The sequence below is a fragment of the Tasmannia lanceolata genome, unplaced genomic scaffold (genome assembly GCF_043159265.1).
Source record: "Tasmannia lanceolata isolate RefF3 unplaced genomic scaffold, GAP_Taslan_0.1 ptg000008l, whole genome shotgun sequence".
NCBI lineage: Eukaryota > Viridiplantae > Streptophyta > Magnoliopsida > Canellales > Winteraceae > Tasmannia > Tasmannia lanceolata.
The window spans coordinates 39,159,911-39,187,268 of record NW_027518685.1 but is presented as its reverse complement, the minus strand read 5'-3'; the positions used below and the strand labels follow the sequence as shown (position 1 = coordinate 39,187,268).

Here is a 27,358-nt window from a genome sequence, read left to right as displayed (position 1 = left end):
ACTTCTTTTTGAGGAGAGTTAGACCTTCTCCTAGGTTTTGAAATTTCTCTCATTCACTCTCGCTTTTACTATTCGCTTTGGCCTTGAAGGCAACACCCTTCTTCTGTGGGTTGTCCTTATGGCCTTGTTGGTCCGCTCTCTTTTTCATCTTCATCTCGTGGGTAATGAGAGACCCAACAGGTTCTTCTAGAAGGATGGTGTAGAGATTCTATGCTTCTTCAATAGCAGTGATCTTTGGATCCCAAGAAGCGGGGAGTGATCGAAGTAGCTTGTTCACGATCTCTTCATTTGTGTAGACTTTACCTAATCCTTCCAACTCATTCACAATGTTAGTGAAGCGGGTATACATTTCGGAAATAGATTCATCATTTTTCATTTTGAAATCTTCAAAATCACTAACAAGAATATTTATTTTGGTCTTTTTAACTTGAGTGGTTCCCTCGTGAGTAGTTGCAAGGGTGGTCCAAATTTCTTTAGCCGTTTTGCAAGTAGAGACTCGATTGAACTCATCGGGAGATAACACACAAAAAATTGTGTTTACTCCTTTGGCGTTTAAGGCGGCTCTCTTCTTTTGAGCGGCCGACCACTCACTTCTATCGGTTGTGGGATGAATATATCCATCTTCAATTAGTTCCCACATCTCATAGTCATGTGATTGAAGAAAAAATGTCATTCTAGTTTTCCAACATCCATAGTTTGAGCTATTAAAATAAGGTGGTCTAGTTACGGATTGTCCTTCGACCTTTTCTTGAGGGGTTGCCATGATCTTTTACTCTTGTAAGATTTTGAGAAATCAAAATCCTATGTTAAGAGTCCTAGCTCTGATACCAAGTGAAAATAGACTAGGCAACCTAAGAGGGGGGGGGGGGGTGAATTAGGTTTTATAGAAAATTAGTTGTTTTGAAAATCTTGTTTTGAAAGATTTTATCAATTACTTTGAAGTTATCTAGCAAGTACTTGTAAAGTAAAGAGGTTGAGATATTACCACACAAAATGAGAGAGAGAGAGTAGAAGGCACACTACAACAAGAACACCAAAATTTATAGTGGTTCGGTCTTCTCAAAAGACCTACTCCACTTTTCCAAGTTTGTCGTCCTTGGGATTCTCCACTATTTGGACACCACACCACGCCTGGGTCCAAGGGCCCCTTACAAGCAGTGAGTCTTTAAACTCTTCAAGGGTCACAACCCTTCTTTTACAATGATAGAAAGAAAGTAAATGCTCACAAGCCTCTTCAATAGGCAAATACAAAGGTAATGCTCAATAATGACTCTTGTCTCACTAAAAAATATACCATAATAAATCTCTCTTAAGAAAATGAATGTAATGGCACCAAGAAGAGATTAATGGAAGTTATTCTCACATTTAATGGCAAGGAGATAATAGGTGAGAGTTAGGGTTTTAAAGATGGTGGCTAGAACTTCTCAAGAGTGTAAGAGTCCTATTTAGGGTTCTCAAAATGATGAATATATAGCAAGAGAAGCAAAAACCCTAAATTTTGGCTTTTAAACGCGTTGCGGACGAAGTCTGGGCGACCGGCAAAAATAGCCGTTTGAAATTCAAAGCACGCGCCAATGACCGATCACGGACGTCCGGAATATCCCGGACGACCTCCATATTCTCAGTTGTTTTTATCGAACCTTCCAGGTTTCAGACGGACGTCCGCAAATTTCCTTGACGTCCGTAATTTCCTCAGTTATCCAGTTTTAACTCTTCGAGTTGCAGACGGACGTTCGCCAGAACCCCGGACGTCCGTAATTCCTCTAGATACTTAAAATTAAATTTCTTGAGGAAATTTACTACGGACTTTGGGTCTATTATAGGGAGTGTGATTCCTAGAGATGTCTAAGTTCATTTTAAACCTCCCTAATTGCCAAATACACTCAAACAACCAAGAGAGACTTTACAATCTAAACTTCATGAGAAACATCTTCTCTTCTGGGCTTCTTGAGTCTTCAATCTTCTTGTTGGCTTTAATCAACCTTCAAATTGTGTGTGCCAAGGTTCCAAAGGTCGCTTGTAATGTCCACGTCGTCTTGCTAGCCTTTAGTGTATTAATCCTGTTCATCTCATAGGCAAACAACATCGGCATAATCAATCAATATGGGTTTGGTTGCAATCAAAACATTGGTGATCGATAGCCTTCCGGCTTACAAGTCTGTTCAGCTACTTGTATCTCCGTTTCTCCCCTAGGCCAATTTGTACGGCTAAAAATGACAAAAAAGTTGAGATTCTCCTAAGCGACTTGGAGTCAATTTGGAAGATTAATGGGTAAGCTTTTCTTCGTGGAACCCTAATCAGGACAAGAGATCAAGGAACCCTAAATCAGGGTGAGAGATGAAGGGCGTATGATCATTTAATAAAGGTCTTCTCAATGGCATTTGGCCTCATTTATAGTTGTCATCCGGATCAACGTAAAATGCACATAAAACAAAATTTACACCCATTTTCCATTTAAAAATGGATGTGGAATTTGTTTTGGATTACATGAATTTCTAGAAAATTTTGCTAAGAAAAAATATTTGTAAAATTTCCACTTTTTTTTTACAAAAAAAGAAGTTAACTTGAACCAACCCTATTCAATTTTTATTTAGAGGGGGCATCAATTATGATAATTTCCCTTTAAATTAACCATAATCATATTATTTCCATCTAAATTGTAGAAAGAAAATAAGAAAAATTTTCTCAAGAAATTTTTTTCCATAAGAAATTGTTTTCCTGCAATCCAAACAGGGAAACTGTTGTTCTCTTGCTATTGTATATAAAGAGGGAATCTATGGATATATGTGCACATGTGGAGGGCAATGATTGGATGTGTGATGATGATAATTTGAAGAAGCCTATCTACCTATCCATATTTGTGTGGTCCAAGTACAAAGCATTTGAAATAATTCGTTAATGAAATAAACTACCACTTTTTTTGTCTTGCAACACTTACTGGCAAACAAAAACCATCAGTTTGTCTCCTCATCTTCTCCTTGCACAGTCCGGAAAAAATGGCCTCCATCTCTGCAACCACTCCAACTTCAACCATAGCCGGCACGGCCCTAGTGCGGAAGGGGGCGATCGGGGCCTCATCATCACCCGTTCTAGGTAAAATTCAGATACTAAAAGAAACTTAGGGCACGATTGGCTACCGTCTTTTTTTTTTTCTTGGTAAACTAGTGTCTCCAAGTGGTGAGAGAGGCGTGGGGCAGGTAAAGTGGCTGAAAATCAGGAAAAAAAATTCAGGAAATTAGTGTCTCTAAAATCATGAAACAAAAAACTCTACTAAAATAGAATCGACTTTTTCCTAACTTATAGCAACTTCTCACCCTCATCGCAGTTGTGCCATCTCAAGCCTCTCTTTCTCCCACCCGTCCTACCCCTCTCTGGCCACTTGTAGACACTAAATTTAGGGTGATGATAAATTCGCACCCCTAAGGATAATTCACACCCCTTATAACGTGATTTGACCTCAAAAAGCGATAAGTTTGCCACAACTGACGTTATTTGGGTTGGGGGAGGCAAATTATCTCACAGGGGGTGTGAATTTATCATCTCCCTAAATTTATGGGAAAATGATTTCAGCGCTCTAATGTTTTGATAAACATGCGCTCACTTGTTTGTCGTTTAGTATTTAAAGGGCTTAAGAGCTTTTTGAGAACCGTAAAATACTACACGATAAACAAGTGGAGGGCATGTTTTTCAAAACAATGGAGTGCATAAATCATTTCCCAATTTATAATGAAAAAAAAGACATGGCCTTAGTTTTTACTGGCTGTCAATCATTGTAGGAGTAATCTGGACCGATCAAATTCTTTATTGGGTATCGCTACAGGTGCAACCTGGGTCGGGTCAGGTTGAGCTTTTGCTAAAAATTGAATTGGAATCAACCGGAACCCAACCCAGTTTTATGGGGAAAGGTCAACAAAAATTCTCAAAAATCAACCCGAGGTGCACTCCTGGGTAACACAATATCATGTTACAGGAGCACATGTTTTTGTTATAACATGTGTTTCTGACATGGGAAATGATATCCCCCGTCCTAATGATTTCTGTGAGAATGGTTCACCGCTTGAGGATAAATTCACCACCTTTAACATTTTCGTCTGCCTTTAAAACTTAACTGGGGAATATAATTTCCCTGACAATCATTTTTTTTTCTATCCTTTGATCTTCTTGTTTTGCTATTTTTTAATTCCTATTTCAGAGATAATTATACGTTTATAATTAAAATAAATTCAAATCTAAATTAGTGATTCGTGATTAAAAAAGAAAATACGAAAAAAGGTGAGTTTATGTTGGTGTGTTATACCCAGTGATGATGAATATTGCACGACTTCTTCATTTTGGCTAATTTAATTTTCTTTTTAATTCAGCAGTTATCCATTTTTATGATAAGTAGATTAATTTCTTCTCTTATTTCTTAAAAAAATGTCATTTTCTTCGGTATTATTATCTAACATGGCTCTGTTTATTTCGACATGAAATGGGGGTAAAATAAAGGGAAATGATTTTAAGAATCCTTTGTTTTGATATGTAGCGAGCTTCTGGTCATTTCCTAAAATAAAGGTTTTAAGGACTGTCAAAAGATTATTTACATTTCCCAGAAAGCTCTGACAACTCAATTAAAAACAAAAAGACGAGGTAGTGTTAAAATCATTTCCCAAAATAAAATTTTACGCTCATTTCGAAGTGTAAAAATTAGGGCTGCAACTCGGTTCGGGCGGGTCGGGTTTTAGAGAACCCAACCCCACCCGAGAAATATCTCGGGTCGGGTCGGGTCGGGTTTTTTTTCGGAAAACCCTCGATTCCCAAACCCGGCGCTACCCATGATAAATCTCGGGTCGGTTCGGGTCGGGTCGGGTTTTTTCACGTTGACGCAATTTTTTAAGGAAAATTCTTGTTTGGCAAGGCAACTCAACTCATAGAAGCAGAAATTACACTCACATTACACTTGAATCAAACAATGATGTAATTACACTCACACTACACTTGAATCAAACAATGCTGTAATCAAACAATGTTGTAATTACAATCAAACAATGCTGAATCAAACACTTGAATCAACTCGACTCATAGAAGCAGAAATTACACTCACATACAGTAACAGTGGGTGCGTGGGTTTTCACTTTTAACTTTTAACTAACAATAGAAAAAAATGTACATACTATAACTTATGTAACTCGGGTCGGGTCGGGTCGGGCCCCTTCAAACCCGGCTCGACCCAAGATTCATGCGGGCTTTTGAATGCTAAACCCAGCTCGACCCGAAACCCATGAAACCTGAACCCAACCCAGGGTATTTTCGGGTCGGGTCGATGCGGGTAGGGTAAAACCCGGCTCGAGTTGCAGCCCTAGTAAAAATGGGCTTAATTCAAATTTCATGCCCATTTTCCTTCAAAAGAAACAGAGCCTATGCAAGAATTTTTTATCTAGATTTATGCCTTTTTTTCAAGTTGAAGAGTAAAAAACACATTCATACTCTATACAGATGGATCAGTCTTTGGCCTATTATGGTGTTTCTTGGCCTTCCAACTCTAGGGTGAGTCTGCATAGTTCAAAAACCTGAAAATTCAGCTCATATTGAGGAAAGTTTTCTATACAAAAAATGCAAATTTCATGAAATTATCATATTTTCATTGCACGGGTATCTTTGGAGTTGTGAATGATTTGGTGGATACCCGGCAGTCAATTATTGTCGGAGTCAATTATTGTCGGAGAGTCTGATCAAATTCTCTAATGGGTATACTAAGGGGCTGTTTGGATAAGTGGATTTTAAAATCCAGGTTTTAGTTTGAAAGAGGTGTAAAATTCTAGATTTTACAATGGAAGTAGGTTGTAGATGCGGGGGAAGTAGATTGTTGATGAAGGGTTTGAGGAAATCCAGGTTTTAGAAATCTCTTCCCCCTCATGAGATTTCTAGAACCTGAAAACATGGGACAATCGCTCGATGGAAAGAAGAGCGAGAAATCATGAAACGATGGACAGTCTCCTTCTTCTCTCATCTCCCATCCAGGATTTTGAGGAAATCCAAGATTCTTAAATCCGCATATCCAAACGGCCCCTAAGGGTGCAATCTGGTTGGGTCGGGTTGAGCTTTCGTTAAAAAATGAATTGGAATCAACCCCAACCAGTCCTGATTTTTCGTAAAAGCACAACCAAAATTCCAAAAAATCGATCCGATCTGCACTACTGGGTATCACAGTATTATGTTCCGCGAGCACATGCGCTTGTTTTATATATATATATATATATATATATATATATATATATATATATATATATATATATATATATATATATGAGGAATATGTTCGTGCGCTCAAGCTCTAATAGGAAATGGTGCGCTTGAGTGCACCAATCACATGGGTCCCACAATTTCTGTGAGGATCCAAACCATTCATTTGCAAGGCCCTATCATAGATAGGGTGTGTACCAAAAATCAGCTCCATTGAATCATCCTAACCCGTCCAAAAGTGGAGGGCAAAAATGGGCAGATTTGTGGTCTGTCCATTTTGACCTCCACAAATGGATGGGTTAGGATGATCCTATGGAGCTGATTTTTTGTACACACCCTATCTATGTAAGTGAATGCTTTGGATCATCCTAACAATGTGGGCCTCATTGGTTTGAAAGCTCAAGCTCACCATAAGGTTCCAACGCTCAAGCTCACAATCCTTTTCCTCTATATATATATATATATATATATATATATATATAGGAAAAGGGTTGTATGCTCGAGCGTACCAAACTTACGGTACGCTCGAGTGCCCAATCACATATGGGCCCACTTTGTTAGGATGATCCAAAGCATTCATTTGAAAGGCCCTTACATAGATGGGGTGTGTACCAAAAATCAGCTCCATAGGATCATCCTAACCCATCAATTTGTGGAGGGCAAAATGGACAAACCACAAATCTGCCCATTCTTGCCCTCCACTTTTGGAGGGGTTAGAGTGATTTAATGGAGCTGATTTTTGGTATACACCCTATCTATGATAGGGCCTTGCAAATGAATGCTTTGGATCACCACAAAAAAATATGAGACCCATGTGATTGGGGCACTTGAGCATACCATAAGCTTGGTACGCTCGAACGTACAATCATTTTCCTCATATATATATATATATATATATATATATATATATATATATATATATATATATATATACACACACACACACACACACACACACACTAGTAAAAAACTCTGTGCGATGCACGGGCCGACAAAGAACTGTACGGACCACATCATAGGTTGATCCAAACCATCCATGTGATGGAACACAATAGAAATAGGTTGTGCCTGTAAAATCATTTCCATAGGTTGATCCTAGACCTCCAATCTATAGAGGTTTCCATAATATGTTGTTCCTCTTAAGGTGCCTCCGTAATTTTGCAAAGAAAAAACGTCACTATGTTGACTTCGTCTACTATTTTTATTACAAAAGCATAAAGGAGGGGGGTATGATCGAAATTATGTGGCTTTAATGAGTGCCTTTGTTAAAAAGCATAAAGGAGGGGGTAGGATTGAAAATATGTGGGTTGAATGGGTGCCTTTGTTAAAAAAAGTAAAAACAAGTGATGTGCAATTCTATTAGAATTTTGGGAGAAATTCAAATAATTCTCTCATTTTCTCTTCTGCTATATATATATATACTAGCAAAAAACCCTGTGCGATGCACGGGCTGACAAAGAATTGTACAGACCACATCATAGGTCGATCTAAATCGTCCATGTGATGGAACATAACATAAATAGGTTGTGCCCGTAAAATAATTTCCATAGGCTGATCCTAGCCGTCCAATCTATAGAGGTTTCCATAATTGTTGTTCCTCTTAAGCTGCCCAGAATTCATCAATATTTTTACAGGTGTCCTGTATTCGTAATATCAAACTTTCTGTAATTTGACCCGCACATAGTGAATAAGGAAAAGTAGTTTTTTCGTCATCGTTAGGGGTGCAACTTGGGTCTCAACCTGACCCAACCCGAGGAACCCATAATTTCCAACCCAACCTGACCCAACCCGATTTCCAACCTGACTGGGTTCAACCCGTCCCAACCCCATTTGCAATTTTCTCAACCCGATTTCCAATTCAGGTTGGGTTGGGTCGTGTTGACCCGATTTGATATGGTACCAATTGCTGACCACTTCAACTCAAGCCGGGTTGTTTTGGATTTTGAGAACCAATAGTGAGTCACCAATAATCAGTTTTTAACTCACAATTGATTCTCAAAATCCAAACAGGGACTAACAATTAACAAAGGGAAATGTTATCCGCACTACTATATTTGGATGATCACACTCCTCACTTTATTAAAGTACGGTATGGCCCACACCATAGGATTATCCGGTAAGATTGAAATTATTTGGCTTTAATGGGTGCCTTTGTTAAAAAGTATAAAGGAGGGGGTAGGATTGAAAATATGTGGGTTGAATGGGTGCCTTTGTTAAAAAAAGTCAAAAAGTGATGTGTAATTCGCATAGAATTTTCAAATAATTCAAAAAATCCTTTCATTTTCTATAATTTTCATAGGTTGATCCAAACCCTTCGATCTATAGCGGGTTATAGGTTGATCTAAACCGTCCATGTGATGGAACACAACATCAATCGGTTGTGCCCGTAAAATCATTTCCATAGGTTGATCCTAGCCCTCCAATCGATATAGGCTGATCCTAGCCCGATTGGAGGTTTCCATAATTGTTGTTCCTCTTTAGGTGCTCGGAATTCGTCAATATTTTGCAAGTGTCCTGCATGAGTAATATAAAGTAGTTCTTTCATCATTGTCATATGTGTTTACCTCTTCTTGGTAGTTTTTATCCGTAATTGTCATAGACAGGTACCCTGGGTCGGTACTTTTCGTATGTAGATTATGATTTTACCCTCAAATAATTTCTCATAGAGATAGATGTTAGATATTAGCAAAGGGGTTAATGGTAAAAGAGTAATGCTGATGTGTAAATCTCACAGAAAAAGAAAAGAAATTCCTTTTTCTCTCTCTCTCTCTCTCTCTCTCTCTCTATATATATATATATATATATATATATATATATATATATATATGAGAAAAGTGTTCATGTGCAGCTCCTCAGATAGCTTATCAGAGCAGCTGCTTCAAAAACTCATGTGGCCCCACATTTTTGGGGTGATCCAAAGCATTCATTTGGAAGGCCCTTCCATGGATAGGGTGTGTACAAAAAATGAGCCCTTTAGGATCATCCTAACCCTCCCATTTGTGGAGGGAAAAATGGTGAGAAACAGTGTCTGTCCATTTTCCCCTCCACCTTTGATTGGGTTAGGATGATCCTACAGGGCTGATTTTTGGTACACACCCTATCCATGGAAGGGCCTTTCAAATGAATGCTTTGGATCACCTAAAAAATGTGGGCCACATGAGTTTTTGAAGCAGCTGCTTAGATAAGCTATCTGAGCAGCTGCGTAGGAACACTATTCTCATATATATATATATATATATATATATATATATATATATATATAGAGAGAGAGAGAGAGAGAGAGAGAGAGAGAACGGTTCCTACACACATGTGTAGATAAGTTATCTACACACTAGCTTAAAATACAATGGGGGCCACATTATTTGGGTGATCCAAACCATTCATTTTTAAGGCCCTCACATAGATAGGGTGTCCACAAAAAATCAGATCCATAGGATCATCCTAACCATTCGAACTGTGGAGGCAAAAATTGGACTAATTTGTGAAGGTTTAAAGATATCCATTTTACCTCCACAAATCGTAGGGTAGGGATGATCCTATGGATCTGATTTTTTGTAGACACCCTATCTATGTGAGGGCCTTTAAAATGGATGGCTTGGATCATTCAAACAATGTGGGCCCCCACTGTATTTTAAGCTAGTGTGTAGAGAACTCTCTACACATATGCGTAGGAATCGTTTTCTCACATATATATATATATATATATATATACACACACACTAGTAAAAAATCTAGTGCGATGCACGGGCCGACAAAGAACTGTACGGACCGCATCATCGGTTGATCCAAACCGTCCATGTGATAGAACACAACATCAATAGGTTGTGCCCGTAAGATCATTTCCACAGGCTGATCCTAGCCCTCCAATTTATATAGGTTTCCATAATTAAAGAAGCATAAAGGAGGGGGGTAGGATTGAAATTATGTGGCTTTCATGGGTGCCTTTGTTAAAAAGCATAAAGGAGGGGGTAAGATTGAAAATATGTGGGTTGAATGGGTGCCTTTGTTAAAAAAAGTTAAAAAAGTGATGTGTAATTCTCATAGAATTTTGAGAGAAATTCAAATAATTCTCTCCTTTTCTCTTCTGATATATATACATATATATATATATATATATATATATATATATATATATACTAGTAAAAAACCCTTGCGATGCACGAGCCGACAAAGAACTGTACGGACCACGTCATAGGTTGATCCAAACCGTCCATGTGATGGAACACAACATAAATAGGTTGTGCCCCAAAAATCATTTTCATAGGCTGATCCTAGCCCTCCAATCTATAGATGTTTCCATAATTCCTCTTAAATCGGATGGTTAAGATCACCCTATAGATTTTTTTATTAAAAAACCATAAAGGAGGGGGTAAGATTGAAATTATATGGCTTTAATGGGTGCCTTTGTTAAAAGCATAAAGGAGGGGGTAGGATTGAAAATATGTGAGTTGAATGGGTGCATTTGTTAAAAAAAGTCAAAAAAAGTGATGTGTAATTCTCATATAATTTTCAAAAAAATCAAAAAATTCTCTTCTTTTCCATCCAGCTTATTATAGTAGACTAGTAAAAAACCCCGTGCGATGCACGGGCCGACAAAGAACTATACGGACCACATCATAGGTTGATCCAAACCGTCAATGTGATGGAGCACAACATAAATAGGTTGTGCCCCAAAAATCATTTCCATAGGCTGATCCTAGCCCTCCAATCTATAGAGGTTTCCATAATATGTTGTTCCTCTTAAATCGGATGGTTAAGATCACCCTATAGATTTTTTATTAAAAAAGCATAGAGGAGGGGGGTAAGATTGAAATTATGTGGCTTTATAGGTTGATCCAAACCGTCCATGTGATGGAACACAACATCAATCGGTTGTGCCCGTAAAATCATTTTCATAGGTTGATCCTAGCCCTCCAATCGATATAGGCTAATCCTAGCCCTCCAATCGATAGAGGTTTGCATAATTGTTGTTGCTCTTCAGGTGCCTAAAATCCGTCAATAGTTTGCAAGTGTCCTGCATGAGTAATATAAAGTAGTTCTTTCGTCATTGTCATATGTCTTTACCTCTTCTTGGTAGTTTTTTTCCGTAATTGTCATAGACAGGTATCCTGTGTTGGTACTTTGCGGATGTAGATTACGATTTTACCCTCACATAGATATCATGTACAGATATGTGGGGAGGGGCAAAAACGTCAAAATCATCCACATTGACTTGTTAAATGGACAATAATTCTCCATTTTCTCTTCTGCTATAAAGTATATATATATATATATATATATATATATATATATATATATATATATATATATATATATATATATTTATATCTAATACAATAAGCTGGGATGAAAAGAGAAGAGTTTTTTCGATTTTTTTGAACATTACGTGAGAATTACACCACACATTTTTTGATTTTTTTGAACAAATGCATCCATTCAACTCATATAATTTCAATCCTACCCCCCTCCTTTACGCTTTTAACAAAGGCACCCATTGAATCATATAATTGCAATCCTACCCCTCCTTTATGCTTTTAACAAAGGCACCCATTAAAGCCGTATAATTTCGATCTTACCCCCCTCCTTTATGGTTTTTTAACTAAAAAACTATAGGGTGATCTTGACCATCCGATTTAAGATAAGAGGAATTATGGAAACATCTATAGATTGGAGGGCTAGGATCAGCCTATGGAAATGATTTTTGGGACACAACCTATTTATGTTGTGTTCCATCACATGGACGGTTTGGATCAACCTATGACGTGGTCCGTACAGTTCTTTGTCGGCCCGAGTATACCATATAGCAGAAGAGAAAAGAAGAGAATTTTTTGAATTTTTTGAAAATTCTATTAGAATTACACATCACTTTTTTGACTTTTTTTTTAATAAAAGCACCCATTCAACCCACATATTTTCAATCCTACCCCCTCCTTTATGCTTTTTAACAAAGGCACCCATTAAAGCCACATAATTTCAATCTTACCCCCCCTTCCTTTATGCATTTTTAATAAAAAATCTATAGGGTGATCTTAACCATCCGATTTAAGAGGAATTATGGAAACCTCTATAGATTGGAGGGCTAGGATCAGCTTATGGAAATGATTTTTGGGGCACAACCTATTTATATTGTGCTCCATCACATGGACGGTTTGGATCAACCTATGATGTGGTCCGTACAATTCTTTGTAGGCCCGTGCATCGCACGGGGTTTTTTACTAGTATATATATATATATATATATATATATATATATATATATATATATATATATCTCATGTATTTCTATCATTCATTTTCTTCTATATCCTTTGATCTTCTAGTATTTCAATTTTTTAATTCCTATTTTAGAGATAATTATTCGTTTCTAATCAAAATAATTTCAAATCAAAATTAGAGGTTCGGGATTATAAAAGAAAATACAAAAAAAAAGAGCAGTTAATGTTGGCCTGTTACACCCAAGTGGTGAGTGAATATTGCAAGACTTCTCCATTTTGACTATTTTTTTTAATTTTCTTTAACAATTCAGGTGTTATCAATTTTTATAATATTTAGATTAATTTCTTCCCTTATTTCTTAAAAAATAGCATTTTCTTCGGTATTATTTTTCAGGGAAAATTGTTAAAAAAATGCAAACATTTGGTGATATTGTCAACAAAGGGTACCTTCTGATTTATTGTGAAAGAGGGGGCTGTCAGGTACTTTTAGAAAGTGCTTAGGACAAGAATATCGTCATTCCTTTTCCCTCCACCTTTTAGCTCATTTCCCCATGCACTTTTCACCTACCTCCTTTTGACCTTGTACCTTCCTCTTCCCCAAGACCCAAGCCATCCAAACGTGAGAAACTCCATTGAAGGTATTTTAACCTGTGGGACATAGATCCGGGAGGGGTGTGCCCCCATAGTGACCTCCATGGGATGATCCGAGCCATCCAATTGATAGGTCACAGCCCAAATATTTTGCGCCCCCCCAAATCATTTCCGTAGTATAATCCGAACTGTCCATTTGGTGAGCCTCAATGTGGATTAGTTACACCCCCCCTTAAATCATTCAATGGGCTAATCCAAACAGTCCAAATGATGGGCTGAAATGTAAATTGGTCGTGGCCCCAACCATTTTCATGGGATGATCAGAACCGTCCATTGGATGGGCTACAATGTAAATGTGTTGCACCTCACAAAATCATTTTCATAGGTTAATCCGAGCTACCCAATTGATGGGCCAAAATGTAAATCTGAATTGTCCAATTGATGGGCCATGGCATAAATGGGATGTGTAGCCAAAATATGTCCATAGGATAATCTAACCAGTCCATTGGATGGGTCACAACATAAACGGATCGTGCCCTGCTTACCACTTCTATAGGATGATCCGAACAGTCCATTGGATGGGCTACAATGTTAATTGGTTGCATCCCTTAAATCAATTCCATGGAACGATCCGAGCTGTCCATTAGGTCTCATTGCAAATTGGTTATGTCCCTTAAATCAATTCCATGGAATGATCCAAACCATCTGTTTGATGGAGTTCAGCCTAAATGGTTTGTGCCAAGAAAATATTTTCCATGGATGATCAAACCGTCTAATTGGTCGTGTCCCCAAAATTAATTCCGTAGGGGTGATCCTAACTGTTCAATTGGTGAGCCTCCCCACAAATGAGTTGTTTCCCAAAAATCAATTCCAAGGGATGATCCTAACTGTTCAATTGGTGAGCCTCCCCACAAATGGTTTGTGTCCCAAAAATCAATTCCAAGGGATGATCCTAACTGTCCAATTGGTGGCCTATCAAGTAATTGGTTTGGATCATCCATAATGTTGGCCCCACTACTCTCTCTCTCCAAATGACCTAAAACAAAGGAAGGAGCATGCTCGGAACATGAGGTCCCCACCCAAAATCAGCATTCGGCTACAAATATTTGCACTACCATGTGGGATATTGTAGAAAGAGTGAGAGGGTTAGAGAGTTATGACTTCCTTTTGCCGACTTCGAAAATTGGAAAGTCCAAATCGTTCTATAGAGATAATGAAGAGTACTTTAGGTACTAAGAGACAAGATGCTTTAGTGGTGATATCCAAACCCCTATTTACACTCTTGGAACCATAATTTACAGTCTTGAAACCACTATTTAATCAATTGAAACCACTAAAATTGTGGTTCCGATGTCTATATAATGGTTCCAATTGTATACATACTATTATGAGTACCTAAACCACTATTAATACACTTATGATCACTTTTGGAACCACTGAAATACTATTACAATGTATGAACCCCTATTCACACTCTTGGAACCATAACTTACACTCTTGGAACCACTATGTAATCAATCGAAACCACTAAATTGTGGTTCCGAAGTCTACATAATTGTTCCGATTGTATACATACTGATTATGAGTACCTAAACCACTATTAATACATTCATGATCACTTTTACAATGTATCAACCCCTATTTACATTCTTGGAATCATAATTTACACTCTTCGAACTACTATTTAATCAATTGAAACCACTAAATTGTGGTTCCGAGGTCTACATAATGGTTTCGATTGTATACATACTGATTATAAGTATCTAAACCAATATTAATACACTCATGATCACTTTTACAATGTATGAACCCCTGTTTTCACTATTGGAACCATAATTTACACTCTTGGAACCACTATTTAACCAATCGAAACCACTAAACTTTGGTTCCGAGGTCTACATAATGGTTCTGATTGGATGCATATTGATTATGAGTACCTAAGCCACTATTAGTACACTCATCATCACTTTTGCAACCTTCGAAACCACTAAATTGTGGTTCCGAGGTCTACATAATGGTTTCGATTGTATACATATGAGTACCTAAACCACAATTAGTACACTCATGATCACTTTTACAATGTATGAACCCCTGTTTGCACTCTTGGACCATAATTTACACTCTTGGAATCATAATTTACACTCTCGGAACCACTAAATTATGGTTCCTAGGTCTACATAATGATTCCAACTGTATAAATGGGCTGTTCTGAGTGTCTAAATAGAGTACTCTATCTTTGATAATGTTTACGACCATTGCACCATTTAGAACCATTGAACCATTGAGAGATAGAGATAGGTGAAAACATACATGTAACCAAACAAAGACAAAGAGGGTGAAAAATAAACCAAATCACAAATAACATAAAAACAAGAAAAATGGAGAGTAAACCTAAGCAAGTGGAGGAGAATGGACCTACCGGAGCACCCAAAGCAAACTAAAGAGAACCAATTGAGTTTTTTTTCAAAAGGCAATGGCAATAGAGCTAAAAGGTGATGGATTTTTGGAACTTATGGCAATGGAGCTTCAATGGTTCTTCATGGAGTTTCTCATGTTTGGGGTGGCTTAGGGAAGAAAAAGGTAAAAGGTGGAGGGAAAAGGTGAAAGTGGGTAGGTGAAAGTGCATGGGAAAATGAGTTAAAAGGTGGAGGGAAAAGGAAGGAGGGTATTCTTGTCCTAAGCACTTTCTAAAAGTACCTGACAGTCCGTCTTTCACAATAAATCAGAAGGTACCTTCTGATTTCACAATAAATCAGAAGGTACCTGTGGACCTCGATCCCGAGGTCAGGTGCTGAGGGACTCGAGATCCCCCTGCAATCCTCAAAGATCTCTACAACGTGAAGGAGAACTCTACCAATGAACTCTCGAAACGGCTGCCACCCTCACATCATAGCACGAGTGGCGATAAATAAGATACCTATTGATCCAAGGATAAATCCTCAAATCAAGACGTACCTAAAAATAACTCAGAGTCGCCATCCATGGATAGGCCATGGAACCCCAAAACAAATCCTCTGTGCGATGGATAACCAGAAATATATATGGGTTCGTGCCTGGTTACGAATGGAGAAGGTCCGAAGAGCACCCACAATTCACCCTAGTTCGAATACTTGGTCTCTTATGTCATTTATTTATTAACTTCGAAGAGTTTTGCGTGAGAATCATGTGAAATGGGAACACGCATCTCCGAGAAAACGTCTATCTAATCATGCATGTATCGGAGATGAAAATAAGCACACACAAAAGAACCGAAAGAAATGTCACCTAAGAATAGCTAGGTTATGAGGGACATGCCTAATGAGTGTCTAAGTTCTGGTAGACGAACACATGTGTACTACAGCTAAAGGTATGAGTCTGTACAGGAAAGGAAATCTAAAATTAGCAGTTAATCAGGAAATGAATTAAGAAATAGTAAATGAAATAAGGAATAAACAAAATGCCAGGGAAATAAAAGAATAATGAAATAAAAACCTACGGCGAACACATAGCGCCTATCTACATTGGGGCGAATACATAACGCCTAATATAAAATCCTAACACATCCCATCTAGAAAGCAGTAAATGACAGATAGAAAAAGCAGTAATAAAAACATATGGCGAACACATAGCGCCTATCTATATTGGGGCGAATACATATCGCCTAATATAAAATCCTAACACATCCTATCTAGAAAGTAGTAAATGACAGATAGAAAAAGCAGTAATGAAAACCTATGGCGAACGCATAGCGACTATCTACATTGGGGCGAATACATAGCGCCTAATATAAAATCCTAACACATCCCATCTAGAAAGCAGTAAATGACAGATAGAAAAAGCAGTAATGAAAACCTATGGTGAACACATAGCGCCTATTTACATTGGGGCGAATATATAGCGCCAAATATAAAATCCTAACACATCCCATCTAGAAAGCAGTAAATGACAGATAGAATAAGCAGTAAAGCTGTAAAGCGCTACAGCTAAGAAGGTAAACCTGCGCAATGAGCAAACGTCAGTAGATGATAGTACAGGATAATAATCAGTAACCTAATAAAGATAGAGAATTACAACTAAGCATGTGAGAACTACCGCTAAACATGTGAGAACTACAGCTAAGCAGGTAAGACCTACAACTAAGCAAGTAGGTAAAACACATAAGCAGGTAAATGCTATAGCTAAGCACGTAAGTAAGCAAGGAAATGAACACACGCTATCATGATCCTATGCGAAAATCATCATCAATATGCAAACACAAGCCCTAAAGTGCTAACAACAGACCCTAAGACTCTAATGCTTAAGCCCGAGTCTTTGGATGAACATCTTTAGATGATCTAATGTTCATCCAAAGAAGCCTACGTATCCCCGCCTCCACGAGAATCAAGGCAACGTAGTTCTTCGCTCCTATTCTAAACTATGATGCCTGAGACATCTAGACCTCTATCCTAGACTCGACCTAAAAGACCGGACTAGTTATTAAAACTTCTTACACGATTATTTATATTCCAATAGATTGTGGATTTTAGGACACCCTATATGCCCTAACTAAATGCATGTTAGCCCTAAGCTAATGCAAGTGGTTCCTACATCATGTGTGTACTAGGCCATGTATCCTAAGGAAAACAACGGGAGTACTAACGCATCCTAGACCTAGTCATCAGTCGGCGATGTGAATCGCCAACTGACCGGACGGAGACGGTCCTATAACTCTAAGACAAACTCCCAACTTTAAAACAAGCACACAACAAACAAACAACACCAAGGACAGACCCCTAACTCTAAAAAACTCTATCTAGGGCAAAATCCTAACTCTAGAGGAAGATTTTTTCGAAAACAAGGCTTTTAAAGATTTTTGTTTATTTAAAAAAAGGTTTAAAATGCTATTTACAAAAGTTTGACTGGACTTGGGATAAAGATCCCAAGCTGCACTACGTACCTCGTGGAAGAGGATCAAGCCAACGTAGTTCGAAAACAAACTTTCCTAAACTACGCTTCTAAAAAAAAACACTCAACACTTTAGATGATTTTGGATTTTTTTGGATTTTCAAATGTTTTTGATGTTTTAAATTTATCTTGAAGTGTTTTTATATTTTTGGTGTTTAAAAGATGTGCTAACACCCTTTCAGCTAAAGGGGATCCGATAGAAGAGCCTCTATACCCACCATATCACGGTAGGGTATTAAAGAGGAAAACAGGATCCCTAAAGCCTAGGGGAAAGAAAACAAACGAGGGAACTAAAATTCAAATATGAGTAAACAATCTCAAAGAGATGACCAAAAGATGACGAGACTTAGCCAGTCTCCAAAGGAGAGGATATCTAACCTATGGAGTAAAATCCCTAAACAAATGACAGATGAAAAGCTTTTAACCCAAAGGGCAGACTTCTAACCAATGACGCTAAAAAAGGTTACTGACAAGACAAATGGTGTCTAACAACTCTATAAGAGGGGGGGTGAATAAGTCAAAGACCGCTAATAACGCTACCAAGAATGGGGTAAAAAAATGAGTCAAACACTCGCTAGAAGAGAGGGGGTGTTCTAATATGAGGCTAGGTAAGCCTCTTAAAGGAAAAAATCTCTAAATGAGACAAGGCTTGTCTCCAAATAGGGGCTCTACAAATGAGGCAAGGCATGCCTCTCTGTAAAACCAAGGTAGCCTTCCTAAGGTGGGCTCTAATCGATTAGGCGTGTCTCCAAAGGAGAATCACCTTAATGAGACATAGTGTGTCTCCTAGTGGGGGCTCTAGATGACTCTTTCATTGTCCTTTATAAAGGGAACTAATATCTAAGGGTGTCTAAAAGACTGGGAAAGTCTCCTAAAAGAGAAGGGGAAATGCTACTGGAACTTGGCAAGTTCCCTAAGAATGGGCTTGGGCTAACCCCTTCATCGCCCTTGCAATGAGAGGCTACTAATGACTTGAGGTATCTAGAAGACTAGGAAAGTCTACTAAATGAAAAAGGAAAAGAGGGGAATGCTACTTGGACTAAGCAAGTCCCCTAAGGATGGATTGGGCTAACGCCTTCTTCGCCACAACCCATGAGAATGTTCCCGAAAAAATAATGAGTATGTCAAACGTTAGCTGAACTCTAGACCCTAATGAGGGCCTCTAATGACAGACAAGTGTTCAAAGAATCTTTATTGAAACCCAAACCTAAAGGGAATCAGGAGGAAATGCTCATTAAGTGCAGCTTATCTCTTACCATTTGAAGACTATTCAAATATTCTCAGCATCTTCGAGGATTTTCACAGATCAATTAGGAGAAATGAAGAAATAAAGTGAGCTACTGCAATTATTGAGATAATGAGTGCCGACATAGAACCAGAGGAAATGACATCAGTACAACCATATTTTATTAATTTCCTAATTAGTATTGTCATTTTGTATTTAATGAGTCCCTCAAAATGTAGCTTCACTTCTTATAGCCGATTAAAAGAAAAGACAAGTTAGGACCATGAAAATAACAAAAGAGGGCTGTACCGGATAAGAAAGTGATATTAACCGTACTATGTTTCAACACTTTTACCAAGACACCTCATCTTTTAGTGTTTGAAGATCTGCCAAAACTTTTTCACAGTTCCCAAAAAACTCATATGCTGATAAGAAAGAGAGGATTATGAAGCTCAAAAGATATCTATCTTAAACAAAATCTACTACTGTGCCATTCAATGACACACACACTTGGTCAGAACATAAAGATATTAAGAATTTTGGCATTAAATCCGGATTGATGCAAAGGGCCAAACTCTTGTCATAATACTAATCAAACACCCAACTTGGGATAGGAAATCACGTTGAAACAAGGATTAGAACGGGATCAAAGAAAAAGAGTTAATAAACTGAGATCATCTGACCAACATAGAATGATTGGGCTGATGTTATTGCTTGAATAATTGCCCCCAGCTAAGCTCATTTTCTTTGTAAATTGGATATACAAACGTGGAATAAACAAGAACTTACCTTCAAATGTCACTGGACGAGAGATACTCTAGTGACAAGCTTACTGAAATGCGCCGATTCCCCACTCCAACAAATTATCTAAGACAGACATTACTCATAACAGTCCTATATTCAGCTCAATTTTAACTGCATGGGTCAAATTCCGACTAGTTGAACGATTACAAGTTCCACCAGATTTCATGGCAAATTACCGGAAAACTGGAAATGATAATGGAGGTGAAGGGGCTGATGATGAAGAAGAATATGAAATTTGAGTGTTTAGAATTCAGTGGAGTGTACATTATCAAAGCCTGAGAAGAGATTAGAGAAAATTTTGGCACAATTTTAATGGAACAGACATAAAGTCTCTAGAAATAGGGCTGAATCTGATGTATATGGAAATACATACTGAAAGTAAAACAAAATGAGATCAACGATAATATTCCCTGTATTTGTTACTACATGGTCACCCAGAAAATACTACACAATAACCTGACCTATTTATGTCTAAGATACCCCAAAAGAAAAGTCTAATTCCAATGCAATCCCATATTTTCACATTTATACCATTAACCAAAGCCTGATTCATGAGTTCCATATGACAGAATTAATATTAAATTCTTAAGAGATGAACTGTCTTTGAGATTATTAAAGTGAAAATACCACCATTCTAATTGGTCAATGTAAGCTCTACATATTAATACCAATATAGGCAAAATTTTGAAACAATGCCCCTCTTCAAGTCTATAAATCATTACCTCAGGGCATACCACTATCACAACACAACATCATTTCAGGAACAAACAAAGGTAATACGAAAAAACCATATTCATAAGGGGATAGTTGGCTTAACCCTTTTGCACTATAAATACCTTGACCAATTATAACAAATATACTGTAAACCGCGATCAACATTGTAATGTGTCACTGGAAGAATATCAAGTGACCTTCAAATGAACGGCATTTCCGGGTTCAAGGCAATCTTTCAAAAAAGATCAGCCTACTACGGGACTTCTAAAACAGAATGCTTATCTTTGTCCTCCAATCCAGGAGAGGAACATGACAGACCAACAGTAGCCTTCTACAAACTACTTTCAAATTAAACAAAATGACAGAGGAAGAAGGCCTGCTTCATTTCGATAAACAAATCAAGACCCCAAAAATGTTAAGCTTGCTATACCTTGTCATCCCTTTTAAGCTTTTCTAAAAGAAAACATCACCCTGCTATTCCTAAAAATTGACTAGTTAAAAGCCATGGCCACCACAGATTGGAAAGGAGAACATAAATATTAGTAAATGTCCCCTGGGTTTTTTTGAAACCCCAAATCAAAGTACTGATCAGATCTAAAATTGGACTTAATATAAATGCTTTTTTTTTTTGGGAAAAGAAATGAAGGGAAATCACCATAAGCAATCCAAATTAAGAATAGAATCATGTGGAATTAAAGAGGAGAAATGAGTTAGGAAATCCAAAATGTAAAGAACCGATGAAAGCATTCTAAAATATCAATCAAATAGAACATGGGGAAGGTCAGAGAATTCCTAATGAGATGGATCCAATTCTTCTTCCCTTTGCTTTGTTTCTCTTGCAAATTGAGTGAGGATCGGATGATGTGGGAATGATAATCGGAGTTGCGCGGAGTTGTCAGAATTTAGAGGCCGTCAGAAACGGTTGCATCAAGAATATGATCGTCGGACTCCATGAGAACCCGCCGGAGTTAATGGGGTTTGGATGGTCGGAGAAATGGTTAGGGTTGCGGAGATGAGATGAAGGTTGATGGTGACATTAGAGAAGAAAGAGGTTTGCAAATTGGGGAAAATCAGTTAGGGTTCTTGGGATTTTGGATTTTGCAGAGTGGGGTTTGATGTAGATGATTAAATGGGTTTGTTGGGGTAGAAGTCGGTGGAAATGGGTTAGGGTTGAGAAGATGATGGTGGTGGATTTAATGGGGTCTTGGCGTGATTCCGACGAGATGCCCGGAGAAGATGGAGATGGAGGAGGAGGTGATGGTAGAGATGGTGGTGGAAATGATGGTTGAGGGCGAGTGGGCGACGATCGGCCGGAGATGCGGCTGGAGGAGATGAAGGTTCGAATGAGTGGAGCTTAAGCTCACTCTCTCTTTCTCCTCCTCTGTTACTCCTTCTCTTCTCTACTATGTGATGGGTTTTAATGGTTTTCGCCGGTGGTGGGTAAGGTGAAGGACAGGGTTTGGTAGAAGTGGGTTTGATGGTGATGGCCAAGGGAAGAAAAATGGGTGGCTATGGAGGAGGCTTGGCCGGAAATAATGGTAGATGGAGGTGGAGATGGGGTTTGGAATTTGGAGAAGATGGGTTTGGAAGGTGAAGGTGGTGGCTGATGAGGGGGAAGATGGGTTTTTCGCCGGAGAAAATGGAGGTCAAGGTGGTGATTATGGTGTCTCAATGAGGTTGGCCGACGAATGGTCGGAGAAAAGGGGTTTGGATATTAGGGTTTTCTTCTTCTTCTCCTTTCCCTCTCCCACTCTGATAAAAAAAAAACGAACCCCCCTCATGTCTGGGTCGATGGAACCCGTATAAGGAAATGGCAAATTCACCCCCCATTTCTTTCCTGGGCAGCTACCTCTAGTGCATTTATAATTACCTTTATACTAACATGGGGGGCTTGAGGTAAGAATGGACCTAAAAAAATGATATATTCTACCTCTTCCTTTTCCCTTGGACAACCCCCTATCTATGCATTTTGGCTAGTCTTTTATACACGGGAAGGTGGTCCAGGGTAAGTGTGAAAGGAAAAAAATTTGCAACAAATATCTTTTAACAATTGATCTCAACCCTCCAATCATCTTTATGCTCAATGGTGAGGATTGAAGGATTTTTAACCACTTCCTAATATTCCTTCCCAACTAATCCTAGCCCTAAATCTCTACTAATCTAGATTAGGCTCTAATCATTATTTGGAAATGAAGAAAGGAATATTTCTTATTTATGAAACTGCCCTGCTCCCGGATAATGAACCCCCCGAGTATATCACACATTAATCTGCACGCCTGCATTTCCTCCTGGACAGCCATCTGTAGTAAACTTGAACTAGCTTTCCAGGTTCAAGCGCACCCCATTTCCTAGCTAAATCGCCACCCTTATTCCTATACTGCACTACACTACAAACTTCATTCGTTCACTAGGCAAACCTTGACAGATTCGGATGAAATTTCATGGGGACCTAAATGAGACCCTAACCTACTCTAGGAACAAAATGGGGAAGCTAAAACACTAATTTGATAAGGTTTCTATCTTAACTAAGCTTATTAGGGTTCGGTCAAAATGGGGTGTCTAAAGTACCCTTTATTGACAATATCACCAAATGCTTGCATTTTTTTTAACAATTTCCCCTATTTTCTACTTGTTAAATTTTGAGAAAGATATATTTTCTTCTATGTTACATTTTTATGGTGCAGTCATTTTGTAGATTTATGTGCTATTTTGGCAAGTTGAAGAGGAAAAATAACTCACTCTACTACCTATTAAGTTTTCAATCTTGAAACGGAAGGTTAGGATTGTTCGATGCTCCTAATTTCAAGCTACAATAGCATCTCAATGGCGGAGTCCACGAGACGAGCATTCTAAATTATTCTAATTGCTCATGACTTGTTCCTTAAATAAGTGTTTTTCATAGTAACATTCCCCTTATTTTCTAACACTCCTTAAATTTTGGGCTTCCACAAGTAGTCGACCAAGGTGAAAGCCAGTTAACTTAGGCGAGTCAATAATTTGGGTTTTCGAATTTCATTAACTCCGGTGATTCCAAGGAGTTTTATTGAATCAATAGAGACAAATGTAGGCTTGGATGAGAAATCAACAAAGGTAAAACCGAGTCAGTTGCACGAGGCCAAGGTTGACTCTGAGGGATTTTTAATCAATTTTTTAAGCATAATTTATCCATGTTGTACACCTAAGAATTAGAATAATTGGCACACAAGAAGGCACTGATTGTATCGGGAAGTCGTGAAGATGGCAGGAAAGTCCAGGTTGTTGAAGTATAAATGATCAAATGACACAAATCTAACTGCTTAAGCTTTTAGAGTAATTGTTAGGTTCACAGGCTACCGGAGCTATTGCCTCAGGGCATGTCTTGGGTTCTAAACCCAACTCTCCTTGATATAAAAAATCCACGTGTACAGCCAACTCAAAAGAGGGGCTACACGTGAAGGGGAGTTTTGAAGTATAAATAATTAAATAACACCATCTCTAACAGCTTAAGCTTTTGGAGTAATTGGTTGTTCACAACATGATATATTATTAACGATTTTTTTTCCTGATCAAAATGGGTTTCAGGTTTGCCGACAATAGCAATGAGGGGAAGAGTGAGGCGCTCTATAGAGGAGAAGCCATCTGCATGCAAAAAGGGAACAAATATGAGCATGGGCGCGTCGTTGATGGCGGCCGCAAGTGGGGCGGCAGCCTTTTCTAGCCCAGCTCTAGCTTTGGTGGATGAGAGGATGAGCACAGAGGGGACAGGGCTGAGCTTAGGCTTGAGCAACAACCTTCTTGGCTGGATCCTTTTGGGTATCTTTGCTCTCATTTGGTCTCTTTACTTTGTTTATACTTCCACCCTTGAGGAGGATGAGGAGTCAGGGTTGTCCCTCTAAGTCCATGGCTAAAGGTCCCCAGTATAACTAAAAGACATTGGTAGAGAAGGGAAAGGGGGGAAAGGTTGGCCTTTGTATGTTTGCTAGAGAACCACCTGTTATGTTGAATTTACATGCATGTTGCTTGTGTATTTCTTTTTTTTTTTACTCTTGCAATATTTTGCTCCCTTAAATTCATATATTGATACTTTGGTAATTTGTTTATATAACTTGGCCTAATTTATTAATATATTTGATAATGGCACTCTTCACTTTTGCTGGAATTGTAATAGCTTTCAAAAAAGGGAAATGATATCAAGTTTTAAAGGCAAAGAAAAACGTTAAAGGGGGTGAATTCATCCTCAAGCAGTGAACCATTCTCACAGAAACCGTTGTGGGGGGGTGTTGTATAATTTCCCTTTAGATAATTAGAACAGTGTAGAATGAAGAGAAGAGTGCCATTATTGAAACAAGAGACACTAAAATATAAGGAATGGTTAAATGATATCCTATCCACCTTGGAAGCCCGATTGCCCCTTTCTTTTTGCATAACTTTGACATTTCTAGCATTAAATTCTCTACTGATGCCCAATAAGACTTGGGGTTGCTGATGTAATTACAGTTGTAATTACAGTTTCCCCAGTGACCGTAAACCTAAAAGGATTGAACAGGCCCATTCGGGAACAAGAAATTACATTGTAATAACTGTCTCATTGGAACAATATATCAATGAGAGGTTAGTTCAACAAGTTCAATGAATTGTTTTCTAAGGAAAGCACATCCAAACTCCTGTATCTTAAAAAATGGAAGAAAAAACCAAAATGCTTACATCATCTTCATCCTTTTCAATGTAATTATTCATTCTATTTGCATTGTTCCTTTGTTTCTTGTCTTCTTTCTTTGCTTTTGTAAAAACCAAACATTTCTTATTGCTAAACATGTATTAAATGTAGGGAAAATGATAAAAAATGGAACTTTTTCCTAGAATTGTGAGTCAAAGGTTATGCTTTTGAAAATTATTAAAAAAAAGGTAAAACGTATCCCAAAACCTTTTTGAGGACCAAAATACCCTTCAATATGTTTTACCTTCACCTCTGTAAAACACAAACTCAAAGGCACTTTACCAAATCCCTTGTCACCTTTTTACCTTCACCTTCTTTTTCTCCAAGCACCATTGCCATTGCCGACCGACCCGCTGACGCTCCGTTGCCGTCCATTTTTTTTTACAGTGGTATGGTTGAGAAACTGCCATTGCCTCTATTTATTTGCTTTTCTATTAAACATAAGCTCTTTTACCTCCATTGTCATTCTCTTGCTTATGTTTTTACATGTCATTTGCTTTGTCCTCTCCCTCTCTATCTCTATTTCTATTTCTATATCTCTCTCTCTCTCTCTCTCTCACCCTCTCCCTCTTTATCTCTCTCTATCTGTCTCTCTCTAATATTTGCTTTGAATCTCTCTCTGTCTCCTATTTTCTGCTTCAGAGAAAGTAGAGGAAAAGCTGGATGAAACTCCTATTTAAACAATCGGAACCACTATTGAAACACTCAGAACCACTATGTGGACCAAATGAACCACTAAATAGTGGTTCTGAGAGTATAAATAGTGGTTCATATATTCTATCAATATTTCATTGGGTCCAGAAGTGGTCATGAGTGTATAAATAATGGTTAAAACATTCTAAATAGTCCAATATTGGAACCACAATTGACACTTGGAACCACAATTTAGACAATTGGAACCATTATTGGTTCAATAGTGGTTCAATAGTGGTTCCAAGTGCCTAAATTGTGGTTCTAGGTGTCTAAATTATGGTTCCAAGTGGATCCTATAACCACCAATTGTAGTTCCAAGTGTCCAAATTGTGGTTCCAAGTGTCAATAAAAGTTCAATAGTGGTTCCAAGGATCCTGTAACCACTAATTGTGGTTCTAAGTATCTAAATTGTTGTTACAAGTGTGAATAGTGGTCCCAATATTCTAATAGTGGTTTATAGAGTCTAATAGTGGTTTGGACTATCTAGTAGTGGTTCATACACTCTGATAATTGTTCAGAGGGTCGAAATAGTGCTAGAGGGTTTAATATTGGTTGAGAGGGTCTTAATAGAGTGAATAGTGGTTCAGAGTGTGTAATAGTGGTTTATAGCGTATTGATAGTGGTTCTAACATTCTAAAGTCTTAAATACATACCCAATAGGTCTAATGGTGGTTCATAGTTTATAAGTAGTGGTTCAGACGGCCTAATAGTGGTTCTTATCCCTGTAGGGTTTGCGAAAATGGTAGAAAGAAGGACTTCTTTTATCTTACATGTTGATGGCAACTTGAAGGATGAAGTATCATTCCAATATGTTGGCGGGACAAAGATGTGTCTAATTGTGAATCGCTAAATAAATTTTTTGGTTACGGATGAATATGGATTTATTGGTTTTTTGTGTACAAAATGTTGCTCTTGCATTCCTGGGCGACCATTGGTTTTTTTACGGGATATACCAGCTACTCGATTGTATATCAAGTACTTTGTTCTATGCATCAAGGTCTCACATTCTATTATTTTTAATTTGGGAACTATAAGCTCCTCAACAGTTTCTAACCTAAGATGGAGTTCATATCAGTTGCAATCCGACAAAAAACATATCCAAGAGTTTTAAATTTAAACAGTACAGAAATAATGAAAATACATGCCTACAAATAAAAAGAATGTAATGTGCGCAGATGGCATGAAAGCAAAAAGATGTCTCATCTCCTCCTCGCCGTCTTCGTCAGCCTTGTTAAACTCGTGCCTAAATTCAGTGATGGAATTCTGAAGGCCGATG

At 38.1% G+C, this 27,358-nt stretch overlaps 1 protein-coding gene across 1 annotated transcript; it reads left to right on the top strand.

Annotated features, from left to right (window-relative positions):
* The first annotated feature begins 2,889 nt into the window (after nt 1-2,889).
* On the top strand, nt 2,890-24,699 carry LOC143885315 (photosystem II reaction center W protein, chloroplastic-like). The gene is made up of 2 exons (XM_077389424.1): nt 2,890-3,093; nt 24,255-24,699. The coding sequence occupies exons 1-2, from the start codon at nt 2,997-2,999 to the stop codon at nt 24,566-24,568; spliced, it is 411 nt and encodes a 136-aa protein (XP_077245539.1). The 5' UTR covers nt 2,890-2,996; the 3' UTR covers nt 24,569-24,699.
* The last annotated feature ends 2,659 nt before the right edge of the window (nt 24,700-27,358 follow it).